Source organism: Muscardinus avellanarius, assembly GCF_963383645.1.
Source record: "Muscardinus avellanarius genome assembly, chromosome: 7".
In the NCBI taxonomy this organism is placed as follows: Eukaryota; Metazoa; Chordata; class Mammalia; order Rodentia; family Gliridae; genus Muscardinus; species Muscardinus avellanarius.
In genome coordinates this window covers 100,975,675-100,993,886 of record NC_137793.1, presented here as the reverse complement: position 1 = coordinate 100,993,886, position 18,212 = coordinate 100,975,675, and the positions used below count along the sequence as shown (strand labels likewise).

The 18,212-nt window shown below is 38.4% G+C and overlaps 1 protein-coding gene across 2 annotated transcripts in view; it reads left to right on the top strand.

The window, feature by feature from the left end:
* Positions 1-18,212, top strand: part of PLA2G4A (phospholipase A2 group IVA) — a gene marked incomplete at both ends in the record, with an annotated part of 124,795 nt that overhangs the window by 54,122 nt on the left and 52,461 nt on the right. For both annotated transcript variants that reach the window (XM_080699610.1, XM_080699609.1), the window contains one exon: positions 10,904-11,040. In XM_080699610.1, the coding sequence (XP_080555736.1) occupies positions 10,904-11,040 (137 nt within the window). The remainder of the gene's footprint in view (positions 1-10,903; positions 11,041-18,212) is intronic.

Here is an 18,212-nt window from a genome sequence, read left to right as displayed (position 1 = left end):
ATATAGTGAGTACCTATATTCTTCCTGTCACCACATATGCACAATCCTATCAGTATTAGTTCTCCAGAGAAACTCTATGTGTGTGTGTGTGTGTGTGTGTGTGTGTGTGTATGTATGAAATATGAAATTTTTATTGTGTCAGTTGGCTGATGTGATTATGGAAGCTGAGAAATCCAAGTCTACTGTCTGCAAGCTGGGGAGCCAGGAAAGACAATGGTGTAATTTAATCTGAGGCTGAAGGGTTGAGAAGCAGAGAAACCAGTGGTATAACTACAAGTTCAAGGTTATAGGCCTAGTGCTAGTAATGGCTGGGAGAGAGAAGTACTAGTATTAAGTCTCAGAGTTCCAAGGCTTGATAATCAGAAACATGGATGTCCAAGGGTAGGAGTGATTAGATATTTCAGCACAAGGAGAGAGAGACAATTTATTATTCTTTTGCTTCATTTGTTCTAATCAGGATTGGATGATGCCTGTTATGGTGGTGGAGTCCACCCATGAGTTCATTTCCTGACTTAGTATAGAAATTAGAAGCCAAAAAAATCTCAGTTACAAAACTAAGAAGTCTATCGCATAGTGACAAAGAAAGCACCATACTTGATAAAGGTGTAGGGAAGTGTCCTGAAAAAGAGAAACTGCCAATTAATGGATTTTAAAGCCCTACATTTAGTTCTTACTTCCTCATCTTTACAAAGGCAGGTCGGTCTGTATCTGACATCACCAAATAGAATGTCATAAATCAAAGTATAGCTTAAGTCAGCAACTACATGAGGAGATACATGGCTTTCCTTTAACTCTCCTTAAGTCCAGGAGTCTGTGACCTTCTAGGTCTTAGTGTCTATTTATCTTATCTTCATTGCCATAGTAACAGCCTGCTTGAGCCAGCTGCACTTGGCAGCATAGCCTGCTTGCAGATCAGCCTGTCTGCAAAAGCACAAAAATCATCTACCCATAACTGGGTCATTGCCCCCTCTTTTGTTAACTTGCATACATCCATAGGCAAGGAATTGGGGATGTTGAAATTGATAAAACTACTTTCTGCTGCATAGGGACAGAGTGGGGCTTTAGCCTTAGTGGTGTATTCAAGCAACATGTCACATGGAAGAAAGTCTCATGTCCCCATAATTGTTTAAGGGATTCCAGTAAATATTCATTTGTGGTTTTATCTGGAGCTTGATTACTTTAATCCTATTGGAGACAAACCTGACCATATGATTTAGTAAACATGAGTCAAATATAAAACCTTTTAAAATAATTTTTAAATCTGACCATCTTTATGGCACATGCATTAGCCTTTTCATAAGCTTCATCTTTCACAAACATTTTGTAATGTGTTCAAACCTTCTGCAACTTACTTTTAACCTGATTTTACCCTAATCTTTCCTTTCCATTTGGGACAATCTCAGGATAAATTTTACTTTATCATACAAAATACTTTTTTAATTCCTAAAATATTTTTATCCTCCCTTACCAAAACTTCAAATACTCATGTACCTTCTTTACATCACTCTCTCATTACTACATACTGATTCCTTTCTGCTGGAGCCAGCTGGCAAAAGTATGGAGTCTGAAGAGAGGAGTGAGGATTAAAGAATCCAAGCATGGGAGGGCTGCTAGTCACTACTAGCGCCAAGTTTATTCTCTTGTGGTTATTTATACAGTTTCTAGCTTTGGGTTGCACAGGAATGCAAGAAAGATGAGTCCAAATTACATACATCATAGGCAAGTCAAACAATACCCTGGTACAACACAAACCTAATCTTATCTAGCAGACAGAACAATAGCATCAATTGTTCTGAGAGCATCTTAATTTCTTTGAAACCCCCATGACTCCAAACCTTGTTGACTCTGGGTGAAGGACAGTCAGAAGTACTCTTTTAGTAAAGATAAGGGGAAGACCTTAGTGGTTCCCCACAATGGCAAAGGAAATGGGGAAGGACTTAATGGCTCCCCACAGTACCCCTTTTTTTTATTATTTTCAAAGAAGACTATGCCTGTCTTAGGTTGTTTACTTCAGGTAACAAGGATTATCTGTCTTTGGATAATACAGAGCTATAAGCTATATATACTGTCTTAGGTTTCCTTGTCCCAAAGAAATCTTACCCATCATTGACTACCAACCTCTTAAATGGGGGCACTTTACAAACGTAGATTGTGCACTTCTGCTGAATAAAAATGTTCACACTTTGTCCGAGGACCACACTTTGTCTCTTGTCCCGAGTCTCTAATAAACAAGATATTGGCAATATTATGTAAAGTAGGTATTTCAGTAAGACATTTCCTCCAATTAATACTATGATTTCTACATGTTAAATCAGCTAAACAGGGTAAACAAGTTACTGGTGGGCTAGCATTTTCATCTTCTTTCCCTGTGTAACCAGGGCCCACAAGACCACACCTTTAATAGCACAGTTACTATCAGTCTTTGTACTTGTCTGCAATACCACAGGTGTCAACTGCAGGCATCCCGTCTTCTTGACATTTTTAGAAAAACATAAGGGTGTGCCAATTCTTTGTCCAGAATAATTAAAAGTTTCTGCAATGGCTGTAAAATTCAAAGCAGGAAGTCCCAGCAATCGTGAGTTGTTACTGAAGACAGTGATCTCCCATTGTTCCCAAACAGCTGGATAAAGTATGGGAGGATCTGGAACGTAAGCCCAATATGTTTCAGTCATTATTGGATCTGGGAGCATCATCAGCATTAATCTGAGGGTCTTCCATTTTTGTTTGATCCATATGTCTGCACCAGCCGCTCAGGTATCCATCGTGCATTATCTTCATCCTGCGAGAAAACACAACCATGTCCTCGTCCCCATATTAGTACAGGGTTGGGACCTTTCCAAATTCCTGTGCAAGGATCTATCCATTTTACTAGAGCAAAATTGTTTTTGGAGGATGGTTGCCAATATCTATCTGCTGCTGTGCGACCAGTTTTATCAGCATTCAAGAAATTAAGAATAAAAAGAGCATGATTTAAAGAGTTCTATGGTGAACAGGGATATAACTCCCCCTTTTTCATTATTTTTAAAGGTGTTGTTTTCAAAGAATTGTGGGCACATTCTATAATGCCCTGTCCTTGACAATTATAGGGTATACCTGTAATATGTTGAATACTATATGTATTGTGTAATAACATGTATTCACCATTGTAGTATCATACCAAGTAGTTTCACTGTCCAGAACATCCTCTGTTTTATCTATCCATCACTCCTTCTAACCCCTAGCCACCATGAATCTCTTTTTTCATTGTTTTGCTTTTTCTAGAATGTCATATAGTTGCAAACATACAGCATATAGCCTTACCAACTTAGCTTCTTTCATATAATAATATTTATTTAAGATTCCTACATATCCTTTCACTGATGGATAGCTCATTTCCTTTTAGCACCAGATAACATTTAATTTTTTGGATGTACCAGTTTATATACTTATTCATACAGTTTTTATTTTATAAGAGACATATATAAGATAGATAAAATGTAGATAAGATGTTTATTCCATGAATAGGAAAAGTTTAGTTCAGATATAAGAGGATTTTTGAGTTAGTGTTAATCTAGATTAATATTAAACTGTATGTAAATCATTACAGAATAAGATGAAAAATACTATGAGTTATATTAATGATCAAAGAGAAATGAAAAGCAAATAATTCATTTTCTGCCATAGGATCCAAATTGTCAACAGCAGATGCCTGTGTTTATAACTTACTTCCTACTTCCAGGGAGGACACTTCTTTTCTTTCAAATACAAAACCACATCAGATATGGATCTTAAATCCCTTTTAGGAACCTGGAGATATCAATTTATTATGTCTTTCTCAGGCCACTCCCCACCTATATTATAAGCTTCTACTTGAGTATGGATATTTCCTCTAAAAATATAAACACACCTTATCCATTAATATTAAAAGGAAAAAAAAAAAGAAACAGAAAAGTCGTTGGGATTCCAGATGCCATTTCCTGGAAATCTCCTGGGATTGTTAATCAGCAGGAATAATTGTAGTTTTTTGAAACTCCGGTCACTCTCAGGAGGCTTCTGATCTCATTATCACTTGACATTTGTGGGGTCTGATCTTTTTTGGAGTTTTTGGAAGTTAGTTAGCATCTTTTGCTGCTCAGGAAATGGAGTTTTTCTACTGTGGCCCTTGACCCTATCTGCTTACGTTTTCTACCTCTTCACAAGTACTAGGTTTAAAGCCTGTGCCATCATGCCCAGCTCCTATCCTATTATTTAATCAGTACCCAAGACACTTCTTGTTCATCATCTTTGCCTCCTTCTCCACTTGTGTAATTAGGGCTCTCAGCTATTTCCTCTATGCACTTTTATGCATATGACCTTCTTAGCATTTTTTATGATTGTACTACAAATAACTTTTTTTTATGCTGAGGGTTGAACCCAGGGGCAATCTACCTCTGAGCTACATCCTCAGCTCTACATTATTATTATTATTGTTATTATTATTATTAATTATTGTTTTAAACAGCATCTCACTGAGTTGCTAAGGGCCTTGCTAAGCTGCTGAGGTTGGCCTGGAACCTGAGATTTTTCAGTCTCAGCCTCCCAAGTACTCAGATTATAGGCATGTGCCACCAAACCCAGCTTAAAAATACTTCTTACAAAAATCCACATACTATCTGTACTCTCCATTAGAATATAAATTTTAGGAGGCCTAGGGCCAGCTCTGTTACTCAGGTCTTTCTCCCTAGTACCTGGCAGAGTTCACCTTGGTAAATATTTTGTTGTGAGTCAGGTAACAGGTGTGGGCAGTGGTTTGATATTGCACCCATGCGATGGATTAGCTAAAGAGAGAGATCAGGGTCTTGAAATGGGAACATTAATATCAGGATATTAGAGAGGAGACACAGGTTAAGGAGAAGGTTTGGACACAGAGATCCTAGTTTAGGCTGTTAAATTAGAAATTCACTTGATAAATATTGGTTTAGCTGTCCAGTTGACCTTAATTCTTAGATTCTTCAAAAGAAAAGTTGATGTTGCAATCTTAGGCATTCCTTTTGTGGAAAAGAATGGTCTCCCTGGGAACACAAAATTTGTCTTAATATTCATACAAATGGCAGTAAACAAATTTTTAAGCAACAGATGGGACATGAGGTAATCATGCTCTTTATCTGGCATATCCTTCAAAAATATTAAATTCATATGTTTGAAATTCTTTCCTAGAACTGAAACATCTTGCTTTTTTGGTTTAGTCTACTTTTTTTCTCTAGGCAGAAATGACCAACTTAGATGCAATTAATACCACATATTCCCATACCAAAAATAACATTTTTTTCCTATTTTTTTTTTTGTGGTACTGGGGATGGACCTCTGAGTTCTGCTCCCAGCCCAATTTTATTTTTATTTGGAAACAAGGTCTCTCTAAATTGCTGGGAGTTTCACTAAGTTCCCGAGACTGGCTTTGAACCTGAGATCGTCCTGTCTCAGCCTTCTGAGTACTAGGAATACAGTCCTGCACCACAATGCCTGGTTCTATTTTTTGTGTCGATTCTGCATCTTTTCCCACCTTCCTGTTCTCTGCTAAAATCTTCACTTTCTACTGAGTACTGCATGGTTGGTCTTGAGGTATGGAAGGGTGAATTATCTTTCTCAGGAGAACACTCCTATCCACATTTCATTGCAGAAACCGGTTGTCTTATTCTCCATTTTCAAAAACAGCCATTTTGTTTAGAACTTCAGTGTTGAGTTGAAATGTTCAATGAATTTAGGTACATTGTTCTCCCTCTGCTTAACTTATAAAATGGAGATAATGTCTCTTATATGGGCAAGAAAATGAATACTAACGCTGGCAAAACATTCAATGAAATGTACAGAGAATGTAGTAGTTATTCATTAAAGTAGAATTTATTATTATTATTCTTGAGTTCTGCTGTTCTATAGAATAACACCCTGGGAGAATAATTTTCAAATTAATAACCATAGTATTTTTTGATGGATAATAAACTAGTTAGGTAGCGTTTCTAACAGCCTAAGAGCCTATTCCCTTAAATAGTAAATTAAAAAAAAATAAAGATCTAAAGGTTTTAGTCATATGGGTAGAAGTCTTTCTAAGATTCCTTGTTCATATTAAACAAATTTGGGCATCTCTTGTTGGATTCCTGTGCCATTTTCCATGTTTTATGAGTCTACTTGAAGTAATTTCTCCAAACTCTCTCATTTTAAAGTTGTTTGCTGTGGAATTCAAATCTGATAAGATTGTTGTTAGAACACTGTCTCTCTAATTTGTGTAATTCCTTGCTGAGTAAAGGGATGAGATTGTTCCTATGAGCAAGATACGTAAGACATTGTGGGTGGGAATGTTTGATGTATTATGATTTTTCAGAGGCCACTTGTAAATTTTCATTATCCTAAAATAATGAAATTCAGATGAAATTTTCAGGTTTGGTCTCATACGAAGAGCGATATTACTGGATGGTGTCTAGGCTGCTTAAAAACTGACCATAACAGCAAAGTAGGTTGAGAACTAAAACCTAGAATTAGAATAGTGGGGAATGGAGAAAAGGGAAACAATCTCAAAATTTTTCAGCGGAATATTTTTTCTCCCTAAGAACAATAATGACTGTACTTCCATTTAAACAAATAGCTTTGGATGAAAATACAAGTATAAAGCAGATCTCAGCCAGGTGCAGGATTGGAATCCCAGTACTTGGGAGGCTGAGAAAGGATGATTGCAGATTTGAGGACAGTCTCAGTAACTTGTGAGGCCCTTCTCAACGTAGAGAGGTTGTTTTAAAATAAAAAAGTAAAATAGAGCTGGGGTGGTAGCTTAGAGGTAGCTGCCTCTGGGTTTAATCTCCAGTACTACAAGAAGGAAGGAAGGAGGAAGGAAGGAAGGAAGGAAGGAAGGAAGGAAGGAAGGAAGGAAGGAAGGAAGGAGGAAGGAAGGAGGAAGGAAGGAGGAAGGAAGGAAGGAGGAAGGAAGGAAGGAAGGAAGGAAGGAAGGGTGGAAGGAGGAAGGAAGGAGTGAGGGAGGAAGGAAGGATGGAAGGAGGAAGGAAGGAGTAAGGAAGGAAGGAGGAAAGAAGGAGGAAGGGGGGAAGGAAGGAAGAAGGAAGGAAGAAGGAAGGAAGGAGGAAGGAAGGAAGGCAGGAAGGCGGAAGGAAAGTCTCAAGCAATACATTTTCTCTACATTTGTTTGTCATAGAGAAAAGAAAAGTGAAAATGAGGGAGGGGAGGCAGAGCAAGAGTCTCTGAATGAGGTAATGAGAGGTAATAAAACCCGCCTGAGCTGCCAGTAAGAACGGCTGTTCATATATTGATGTTTAGTCCATCCTTGTCTAGGGAGTTCCTCCTCGTCTTTCCACTTTTGTTCCTACCTTGGCACTTTTTCAATTCCTATTCCCCTTGGAGGTTGTAAACTTGAAGGACGCAGATCAGGAGTCCCTGTGGTAGAGTCCAGGAAGATGGACTGAGCTGGTTTGGGCTTCCAAGCCTCAGGTTTCAGGGCTCAGGAGATGGAGTTGAGCCGATCGTGGGGACTCACACCTGCAGTTTTAGTACTTGGGAGGCTGAGACAGATGATTGCAGGTTGCAGGCTAGCTTCAGCAGTTTAGCAAGACCCTGTTTCAAAATGAAAACAAATATATAAATGAAAAGGTCCAAGGAGTGTATCTCAGAGGTAGAATGCCCCTTGGTTCCATCCCCAGCAAAACACACACACACACACACACACACACACACACACACACACACACACACACACGAGACGGAGCTCTTTCTTATCTGAGGTAGTAGTGGGATGTGAACAGCCAGGAATAAAACAGAGATGGAAGGTAGCTTAGAGAGTCAATGTTCAAGAGACCCAGACTACACTCAGTGAGGTCACACAGGACAAGACACCCAGAGGCCCTTCGCTACTAAGGATGTGGCTATACAGATCTTAGGTTCAGAGAAAGTTAAAAACACTCATGTCAGAGGCAGTGAAGGAGGACTATGGCCACAGGTGCTAGATTTGCTGCGGGTGTTTCTTTTTCTTATTTGAGTAGCAGGTTGTCCTTATGTGGATGGGCCTTGTCTAAGCACTTGAAGGCCTGAATGGGACAGAAAGCCTGGCATAGTGTTGCATGCCTATAGTTCCAGTACTGGGGAAGGTGAGACAGGAGGATCACAGGTTCAAGGACAGCCTCAGCAACTTAGTGACGCCGTTTCAAAATAAAAATTAAAAATGACTGGAGGTGTAACTCAGAGTTAGAATGCCCTTGGGTTGGATCCCAGTAACACACACACACACACACACACACACACACACACACACACACACGAGTAAAAAGTGACTATCAGCCGGGCGTGGTGGCGCACGCTTGTAATCCCTGCACTTGGGAGGCAGAGACAGGAGGATCACGCAGGTTCAAAGCCAGGCATGCTGGCTTAAGAGACCCTGTTTCCAAATAAAAAAGTATAAAATAGGTCTGGGAGTGTAGCCCGGAGGTAGAAGGGCTTCCAGGAACCCCAGTACCACCAAAATAATAATAATAATAATTAATAATAATAATAATATAAAATAAAAATGACTATCATTTCAGAGCTAGAGAGATACTTTTGGTTTGGTTTGTTTGTTTTTAGCAGTGCTGAGAATTAAACCCGGGGCCTCACCCCTGCTAGGTAAGCACTCACCCACTGAAGTACATTCCCAGTGAGAGCTGAGAAAATAAAATAAATAGTCTCGACGTGCCCATGAGGGCGCCAGAGACACAGTATGTTCTTGATAAGCCTGATTTCCCTTCTTTTTGAAGAGTGGTTCGTAAGTATTTTATAATCTTTCTTATCTGATGGATGCAGGCACCACTTTCCAGTTTTATAACACTGGGAAACCTCTCTTTATGTCCATTGCTTTATTTTTAAACAAGGGAACTTTCCTTCTCCTGCAATTCAACCTTAGCATTTTCTTTGACCTAAACCTTTCATAATCCTACTTTCCCCAACTCCCTTGTGTACTCTGGCTAAAATAATAAGACTCCCAAACTCATATACCCTCTTCTGTGCCTGCCTGCTTTTCTCTGACATTAGGCCTTATGCTGGGCACACAGCAATGATAAATATTTATTATTATTACTAGTTTTACTGCAGCGTATATAAATTTAACATTATGCAGGTTCTAATTCAAATTTCTGTTCCTTGTTCCAATTGGTGTGTGTGTGTGTGTGTGTGTGTGTGTGTGTGTAATGGATGGGGATTGAGCCCAGGGGCATTCTACCTCTGAGCTACACCGGCAGTCTCATTTTTATTCTTTATTTTGAAACAGAGTCTCACTAAGTAGCTGAGGCTGCCCACAAACTTGCAATCCTCCCATCTCAGCCTCCCAAGTACTGGGATTACAAGTGTGAGCCACCATGTCAGGCTACTTTTTTGTTTTGTTTTGTTTTGTCTTGAAACAGGGCTTACAGGGTTTTTTAAACCTTCCATCCTCCTGTCCTAGCCTCACAAGTACTGGGATTACAGGTGTGTGCCACCTCTCCTGGCTGATCCAATTTCTTATCTGGCTTCTTTGAAAATACTGTTGCAACTAATACTGTATTGTACTCCATTCCACCATTTTATAGCCCAAGTTAGTTTTCTATTTTAGCTGCATTTTGCCCTACAGATGAGCCTTTAAAAAACTTGTATGTTTTATGTTAGGATTTTAAAATCTAAATATGAGACCATTGTAACTTTTTGTACATACATACAGGCTCAAAAGTATTTAAATTACTCTATTGCCCTTAACTGGCTGGGGTATTTTTTCATTATTAGGGCTCTGATTTGCATCTAGTGTGATGCTTACTGTCTTTTTTGTTTGTTTTGGTTTGTTTTTGGTACTGGGGATTGAACCCTGGAGGTGTTCTATATTTGAACTAAACACCCAGACCTTTTATTTTATTTTAAATATTTCTTATTTTGAAACAAGGTCTCATTAAGTGTCTGAGCTTGACCTCAAACCAGCAACCCTCCAGTCTCAGCCTCCCAAGTACTGGGATTACAGGCCTATACCACCACGCCTGGTTCCTAGTGTATTTAAATTTGAGGCCACTTGGTATTAGAGAAGGGTTCTGGATTAGGAATTCAGTCCTAGACATTCTCTTGCTCACTGGTGTAATGCCAATAAAACTTAACCTTATAGACTTTTCTATAGTTCAAAATAATCATTTTGGCCTTTGTCTTTGTAAAATAGCCATTCCATGAACATAGAGAGGCATTGTATTAGTACGTGGGCACGCAGGATCAGTTTCCAAGTACTGGAAACACAGTCGCATTCCTGTGGTGTGCTTAGTAGTCCTGAGACTGAGCACCTCATCTTGGCTTTGTGTCCTGGAATCCTTGTTCTGGGTAATAATAGTACCTTTTGAGCAAAGCTAAAAACCTTAACCATCTGACCATGCTCCTTTCTGTCTTTTCCTCTAAGCATCCCATCTTTCTCAAAATATTTAACATTCTCCCTGTAACTATAATTTAAAAGAATGGCACTTACTCAATGACAAATTACCCGCTATCAGATCTTACACAAGTCACAGCATCCTTTTAGAACTTTTATCTACAAAACGGGCAGGTGCACCTACCCCCCTTGACTCTTCTTACAGGATTTCTGAGATAATCAAATCAAACAATGTACATGAATGCAAACCCAACGCCGTGAAGAGTTGAACAAATTTTGGATTTTGTTGTTGTAATTATTAGTGATGTGATTAAAGACAGTAAGTTAGTCATCTTAATATCTGCTTTTCAATTGACATTGAGACTTAGTTTCCTTATATAAAACAAGTTTTTCTTTTTTTTAAAAAATGACATTAGCAAAGTATGAATGAACTTATACTTTATAATAAAATGTAAAATGCATCACATAACAATTGAGACTCCGGGAAAGTATAAGTTATGATTTTTACTCTGTGTACCCTCTCTCTGTGTTGCTTCATTCCAGGTCCCTGTGGTGGCCATCCTGGGGTCTGGTGGGGGATTCCGGGCCATGGTGGGATTCTCCGGTGTGATGAAGGCGCTGCATGAATCAGGGATTTTGGATTGTGCTACCTATATCGCTGGTCTTTCTGGCTCCACATGGTTAGTATGCATGTTTAATTTTTGTTTTATCATTTGGAAAGTTTAGAATGTATTTAGTTCAAACATGAGAAAAGTGGATTTGGAAAATTGAACATTAGCTGGATATAGTAACATATGCCTGTATCTCCAGTAGTTAGGAGGCTGAGACAGAAGAGTGGGAGGTTTGAGGCTGGTAGCAGCAACACACCAAGACACTCAGTAACCTACCAAGATCCTGTTTCAAAACAAAGGGGCTAGAGGTGTAGCTCAGAGGTAGACGGCCCCTGGGTTCAGTGTTCAGTACCAAAAAACAAACTACAGAATTGAACATGATTTCAAATTACTAGAGTGCTCCAACTTGATGCCACAAACCACTTAAAAAAAGACAAATCTAAGCCTGATAAAGAATTTTGCATAACTTGGACTCCCCTTAAGTTTGGTTATAACTTCAAATGCAGTTAAAGCATAAAATAAAAAAGTACACCAGTGGAAGACAATTCTAGATAAATATCGCAGGGGTGGAATAACATACTCCACCCATAATTAATTTAATCTTCCCATAATTTGCTGATTTGTAGTCTTTCAGCAAACCTGTCTAAGTCCATATGATTCACTAAGTATTCATTTTCTTCTTTAGGGCAAATAGAATGAAATACAAGATACTGTAGGACACAGAAAAAAGCAAACTTTTGGAAGCAGAGATACAATGCCTTTTACTGAATTGCTTCATGATGCTGGTCAAATTTACTTAGAAGCTCCATTGAGTTTTAGATGGAGAATTATAGCATCCATATGTATTACCTTTGTGCCCTGTAGCCTTGTCTTTTGAAAACATACTTCTAAATCATTTTTTTGAAGATTTAAAGAAGTTTATTAGAAAGATAGAAATACAGAAAATAGAAATACAGCTCCATACCAGACTGGCATGGAGGGGTGACTCGAAATGAATACACCCCTTCTAAGTCATTTTTAAAGAAGATGCTACATAGTTTTTGGTTTGCATCACCTGCAAAAGCACAATGAAAATCAAAGTCCTTATTCAGATGTGATAGTCAAATAAGAGTATCACCTTATTACAAAACTTCAGACTTGGACTTACGAGAGCTTTTTAGTCACTCGGCCATGGCACAGTTCATGCATCATAAGATTTTATAAGTCTAGCATTTTAAAGTGTCTGTGTCATTTCTTCCTGTAAAGTGGTTGTGAGTGAGTTTCTTCATTTTTCAGCTAAAGGAACTTTGACTCACAAGCCAACTGACTTGGTCAAGATCACTAGAAGACCCGATGTAGAAGCTCATGCTTTTAATGTCCCACTCTAACATTATTTTGCACAAACCACAGTCTTCTCATGGATAGCCATAAATACTATATGGAGCTTTGCATTTAAATAATCCATAGTTTCTTAAGATAGTTCAAGTTCGATTCTGTAGTTAAAAAACAATGACCTCGAGCCAGGGTTGCCACCTTCTGGGTATGTCTCCTCAAAATGATTTCTCTCTTCCAAAAAAAAGGGTGGAGTTCATCATTATTCTTTCCCTTGAAGGAAAAGAACAGGTTCTAGCCTGCTGAGTGAGTAATGTGATGGGAAAACTTGGACCCTTACATTAAATCACTTACTTAATCATTTTTTTATTCTTTTTTTTTTTTTTGGACTTAGAATTGAACCCAGAGGCACTTTGCCTCTAAAGTACATCCCAGACTTAGTTACTTTTATTTTTTTAAAGAAAGACCTTACTAACTTTCTGAGGACCTTGCCGAGTTGCTGAGGCTGCCCTTGATTCTCTAATCCTTCTGTCTCAGCCTCTCAAATATGGGGATTACATTATTATTATTTTCTTTCTGTTTTACTCAGTATTTGTTAGATAGAGCCTTGTTTATTAACTAATTAGTGCACTGCAAGAATCTTGCAACAAAACCCAAAAAACTCATGTAATAAAGTCTAGAACTTGAATGCTGGCTGGGCAGTATTATGCATGTGAGGGCTGGATTAAAGCTGCAGTCATTACTTTGATTATAAATTTGGCATGGTATCTTCTGAGATTTTCTGTAAGGGGTCTAAAAACAAGTCCCAAAAAGTAATTAAGAGAATTCTGAATTTGTACATATCTTATGTATATATAACTAACTTCTCTTGCTTTTGATCAATGTCTCATTTCTTTAAGGATTAGCTTTTTCTTTTATAAATTTCATTTATTAAAAGTCTGTTCACTTCTTAAATAATTATAATAGATTATTAAGAACCACTTTATTTCCAAATAGCATGACACCTTTTTTTTGAACTGAGGATTGAACCCAGGTGTATTGTACCTGTTGCACCTCCCAGCACTTTTTATTATTATTATTTTACTTTGAGACAAGGTGGTGTCAGGTTGTTGAGATTCTTACTACTTGTTGAGGCTGTTCTCCAATGTGTAATCTTCCTGTCTCAGCCTTCCAAGTACTAGGACTATAGGTGTGTTCCACCATGTCCAGGAATAATGCCACCTTTTGAAGTTCTTATTCTCCATGACTTCTTTTGGGTAGAAGATAGAAATTGAGGGATGTCACGTATCGACTTGTCCATTTTTCAGGTTGCCCTTGTCATGTCCTTTAGGTTTCACGTCATCCTTTCTGACTATTCTCTCCACCATATTGTTCTTAACATTTCACTACCTTTTTTTCCTTAATGCAGGGCCTTTCTTTTGCTCTATTTTATCTTTCCTTCTTTTTTTTTTTTTTTCGTACTAGGAGTTGAACCCTGGGATATTCTACCTTCAAACTATGCCCCCGGTCCTATTTTATTTTTATTTTGAAATTGGATTTTGTTAGGTTAATGATAGCATCACTATTGCTGAGGCTGCCCTTGAACTTGAGATCTTCCTGATTCTGCCTCCCGAGTCCTGGGATTATAGGCATGTGTCACCATGCCCAGCTGTAGAGATTGTTTAAAGAGTTTTATCAGAACCATTTGATAAAGTAAGTAAACATACTTTTAATCATGAAATTGCAAAGATTAAGAAGCAAAGGAAAAGCAAACGTGAAAAACAAAAAACAAAAAACAGGTTTGGTGGAGAATGCTCGTAATCCCAGTACCTGAGAGGCTGAGTCAGGAGGATGGTGAGTTTATGGACAGCTTCAGCTACCTAGTGAGGCCCTCTGCAACTTAGTGTGCCCTGTTTCAAAATAAAAGGGCTGGGGGTATAGGTTGGAGGTAAAATGCTCCTGGGTTTCATCCCCAGTACTGCAAACATAAATAAATGAATGAATGAATAAATGAATAAATAAATAAATAAATAGCAAAAAATAAAATGGGAATGTGGACCATGCATGAGTTCTTTATTATTTCTAGCAATTTGATGAGAAAGAGTAGAAATGAGCAGTAATTATCTGAAAAGAATATATAGAGCTCAGGAAGGAATTTTAATTGGTTTTATTTCCAGAAATTTAAGAGACTTGAGTATTTCTGTAGAAGTCTTGAGGTAAAGCAAATAGTGTGGAGAGACAGATGGAAAATAAGGAAATGAGAGAATCATGAATAGAAAAAGATTCAGGAAGAGACAGGATACAAAAGAGAAATCACAGAGGCGTTAATCATGACCGAAGGAGACAGTTCTTGAAGATGGAGGAGAAGGTAGTAGAGATGACTCACAGTAATGTTTCTCTCTTGGAAAGGATAGGTGAAAGAAAAAGGTTCAAAGGAAGGAATTCGGAAAGACTTGGAAAAACAAATGACATGTCTGTGTTGTGTAAGTTTTGTATCCTGCATCATGAGACATGGCCGTTATTTGGCAGAAATGAGGTCATACAGGAATATCTGGAGACCCCTTGGACCTCCCAGAAAGGTTTCTGTGATCACAAAATAGACTTTGAGGTAGTACAGAGCTTCCCTTATGGCTGCTACTAACTTTGTGGTAATTATTTCTGAAATTTAGTTTTGAGTGATTCGTGTGACTCATGAGGTAGAAGTGTTAGCCAAACTGGAGAGTTGGCATGAGTGATAATAGTTCTGTGTTCTATTACTGAGAGTTGTAGCACTGCCCTCTTCCTCAGTAATGTTGTCCTCCTGCAGAATTGAAAGGGGCTTTGGATATTAATTTCTATGAATGACATTACCATCTAAAGAGTAGTGAAAATACAGAAAGAGAGATGTCAACAGAAGGTGTCACATAAAAGAATATAGGCTCAGAGATCAAGACATATGTAGAGAAAACATAAATCTGTCCAACTTAGCCTTAGAATGATTGTTTCATGGCTAAATTAAGAAACGCACAAATGGCTTCATCTTATGGGAAAACTTATCCTAGAATTTCCTTAGGGTTTCAGGATACTTGCTTTACAAGTTTAGTGAGTCTCCTTAAGGTGCCCCAATCTTAGTTGTATATGAGAATCATTTAAAAACTTTTAACCACAAAAGTTCTAAAGGTATATTCATTAATATTCTTTTTTGTGTGGTACTGGGGTTTCTGGAAGCCCTTCTACCTTTGGGCTACACTCCCAGACCTATGTTATATTATTTTTATTTGGAAACAGGGTCTCTTTAAGCCAGCGCAGCTGGCATAGAACCTGAGTGATCCTCCTGTCTCCGCCTCCCAAGCGCGGGGATTACAAGCCTGTGCCACCACGCCTGGCCATAAATATTCTGATTTAGCAAGTACAAGGGATTAGGTGCTGATATTTTAAAATGTAGATGATATGAGTTGGAGACTAGAATTAAACTAAAAATGTCCTTTTCACCACTATTGTTCAGCTTAAAATTTTTACATTTAATACGCCAGGCGTGGTGGCGCACACTTGTAATCCCCGCGCTTGGGAGGAGGAGACATGAGGATCACGCAGGTTCAAAGCCAGCCGCGCTGGCTTAAGAGACCCTGTTTCCAAATAAAAAAAGTATAAAAATAGGTCTGGGAGTGTAGCCCAGAGGTAGAAGGGCTTCCAGGAACCCCAGTACCACCAAAAAAACAAAAACAAACAAAAAAACCCAAAAAAATCCAAAAAACCCCCCAAATTTTTACACTTAACCTAAAATTCATTTAGATTGGAACAATAAGGGGGTCCAATCATGTAAGTATGTTGAAAAATGAGAGGGAAATATTTGCAGATTCATAGATTAAATAAATATAATCCCTTTTCATTCACTATTTCTAGAGGCTCCCTTATGTTTAAGAGAGTCACTTTTTAAAATTTAGTTGGGAGAGTTGGGAAACATTTATTACCGAAGAGATCAAAATTAAGGCTTAACTAGTGAATTAGAAATTGGGGTGATATTTATGTGTTTTAGATAACATTATATCCACAGAATGCAGTTTTAGCTGAATCCTACCCTTGTGCAGCTAAGGAAACAAAGTAAAGAAAGCTATTTAGGCTCAAATAACTGCACAGAAAAACAAATTTCCCAGCATGGTGGCACACTCTTGTAATCCCAGCACTTGGGAGGCAGGGGCAGGAAGATTGCAAGGTTCGTGGCCATTCTCAGTTACTTAGGGAGGTCCTCCACAACTTAGTGAGGTGCTTTGCAACTTAGTGAGACCCTGTTTCAAAATAAAATTAAAACAGGGCTGGGAGTGTAGCTCAGAGGTAGAATGCCTGTGGGTTTAATTTCCAGTACCACACACACACAAAAAAAAGGAAAGAAAAACTAGTTATTGCATATTATTCTGTTTTAGCAATCGCCTAGCCAAAACCCAAGTCTTGAAGATACCCATAATATCATCACGGAAAAGATGTCCAACTCACTCTTGTGCATTCTAAGAGATAAGACTGTAGCTATTCTACAGGAAACAACAACAACAAAAAGATAATTGGGCTCACATCCTATGTATATTTGGCCCTTGAAAAAATGTACTTCTATTACTATAGCAGAATCTAAGATTTTAGGCAATCCTTCACATCTGAGGAAGCGTTTTCTTCATTTACGTTCAATGGCTAACGTTGAGAAGAAAGGAAGAAATAAGAAAAGGCCTTTAGATGTTGCACTGGATAGAGGTACTGTTAAAATCATAAGCTGAGCCGGGCGTGGTGGTGCACGCTTGTAATCCCTGTGCTTGGGAGGCGGAGACAGGAGGATTGCACAGGTTCGAAGCCAGCCATGCTGGCTTAAGAGACCCTGTTTCCAAATAAAAATAAAAAAGCATAAAATGGGTCTGGGAGTGTAGCCCGGAGATAGAAGGGCTTCCAGGAACCCTAGTACCAAAAAAAAAAATCATAAGCTGATTCATTTAAAAACCAGCTAAATTATAGATAGAGAAGTCCTAGTGTAACATAAATAAGATTTGAATATTACATCATTCTGTAAACAGTAAAGAATGACAACTTCCAATGGTAAAATTATCATATCATTTTCTTTTCACTTGCCTTTAAAAACATCGTTTAGTGACTAAACTGATTTCTACTCACCTTACATCATGTAGTTCATACTCATTTATCCTGCCTCACTATAGAAAGAACTTAATGTATCTTATTATAAAATAAAACTGGATTGTATACATCAAAGACAGAAATAAAAGGAGAAAACAGGGTTCAAATTTTATTTTAATAATTCATATTGTAATGTATGGCTTTGGTAGGCCTATGGCAGTTTTAGATGCAAGCTTTCTAGAGTTTAAGAAATAAATCAAACTATGTGTAGCTGCATAATACATATTTTTTAGCAAGATAAGAGCAGTCCTGTGGAAGTAGAATTCTTCTTGTTACTAGTTAAGCTTCTTGTTCCAGTTAAGCTTATCTTCACTGTGCTCTTATAAAGAAAGAACCATTTGTAGTTTGCATCTGTAACATCTGCCAAAGGCTCACTTGTTGAAGGCTGAGTCCACAAGGAAGTAAGGTTCAGAGATGGGGCTTCTGGGAAGTGGTGGACCATGAGGGTTCTGACTTCATCCATGGATTCATCCGTTGATAGAGTCATAATTTGATGGCATTAATGACAGGTGATGGTAACGGAAGGGAGGTCTAGCTGGAGAACGTGGGTCACGGGGCACAGGCTTTCTCTGCACATTCACTGCTTCCCAGCTTCCGTGAGGGGACACCCTTGGCTCACCCCACCTCCCCACCATCATGTTCTGCTGCACCACACACGCACAGGGATGGGGCCAAGTGACCGTGGGCTGAAATCTCTGAAACTGTGAACTTAAATAAATCAATCTTTCCTTCTTAAAGTCTTTATCTCAGGCATTTTGACATAGCAATGGAAAGCTGACCAATGCAAACCATATCCTGAG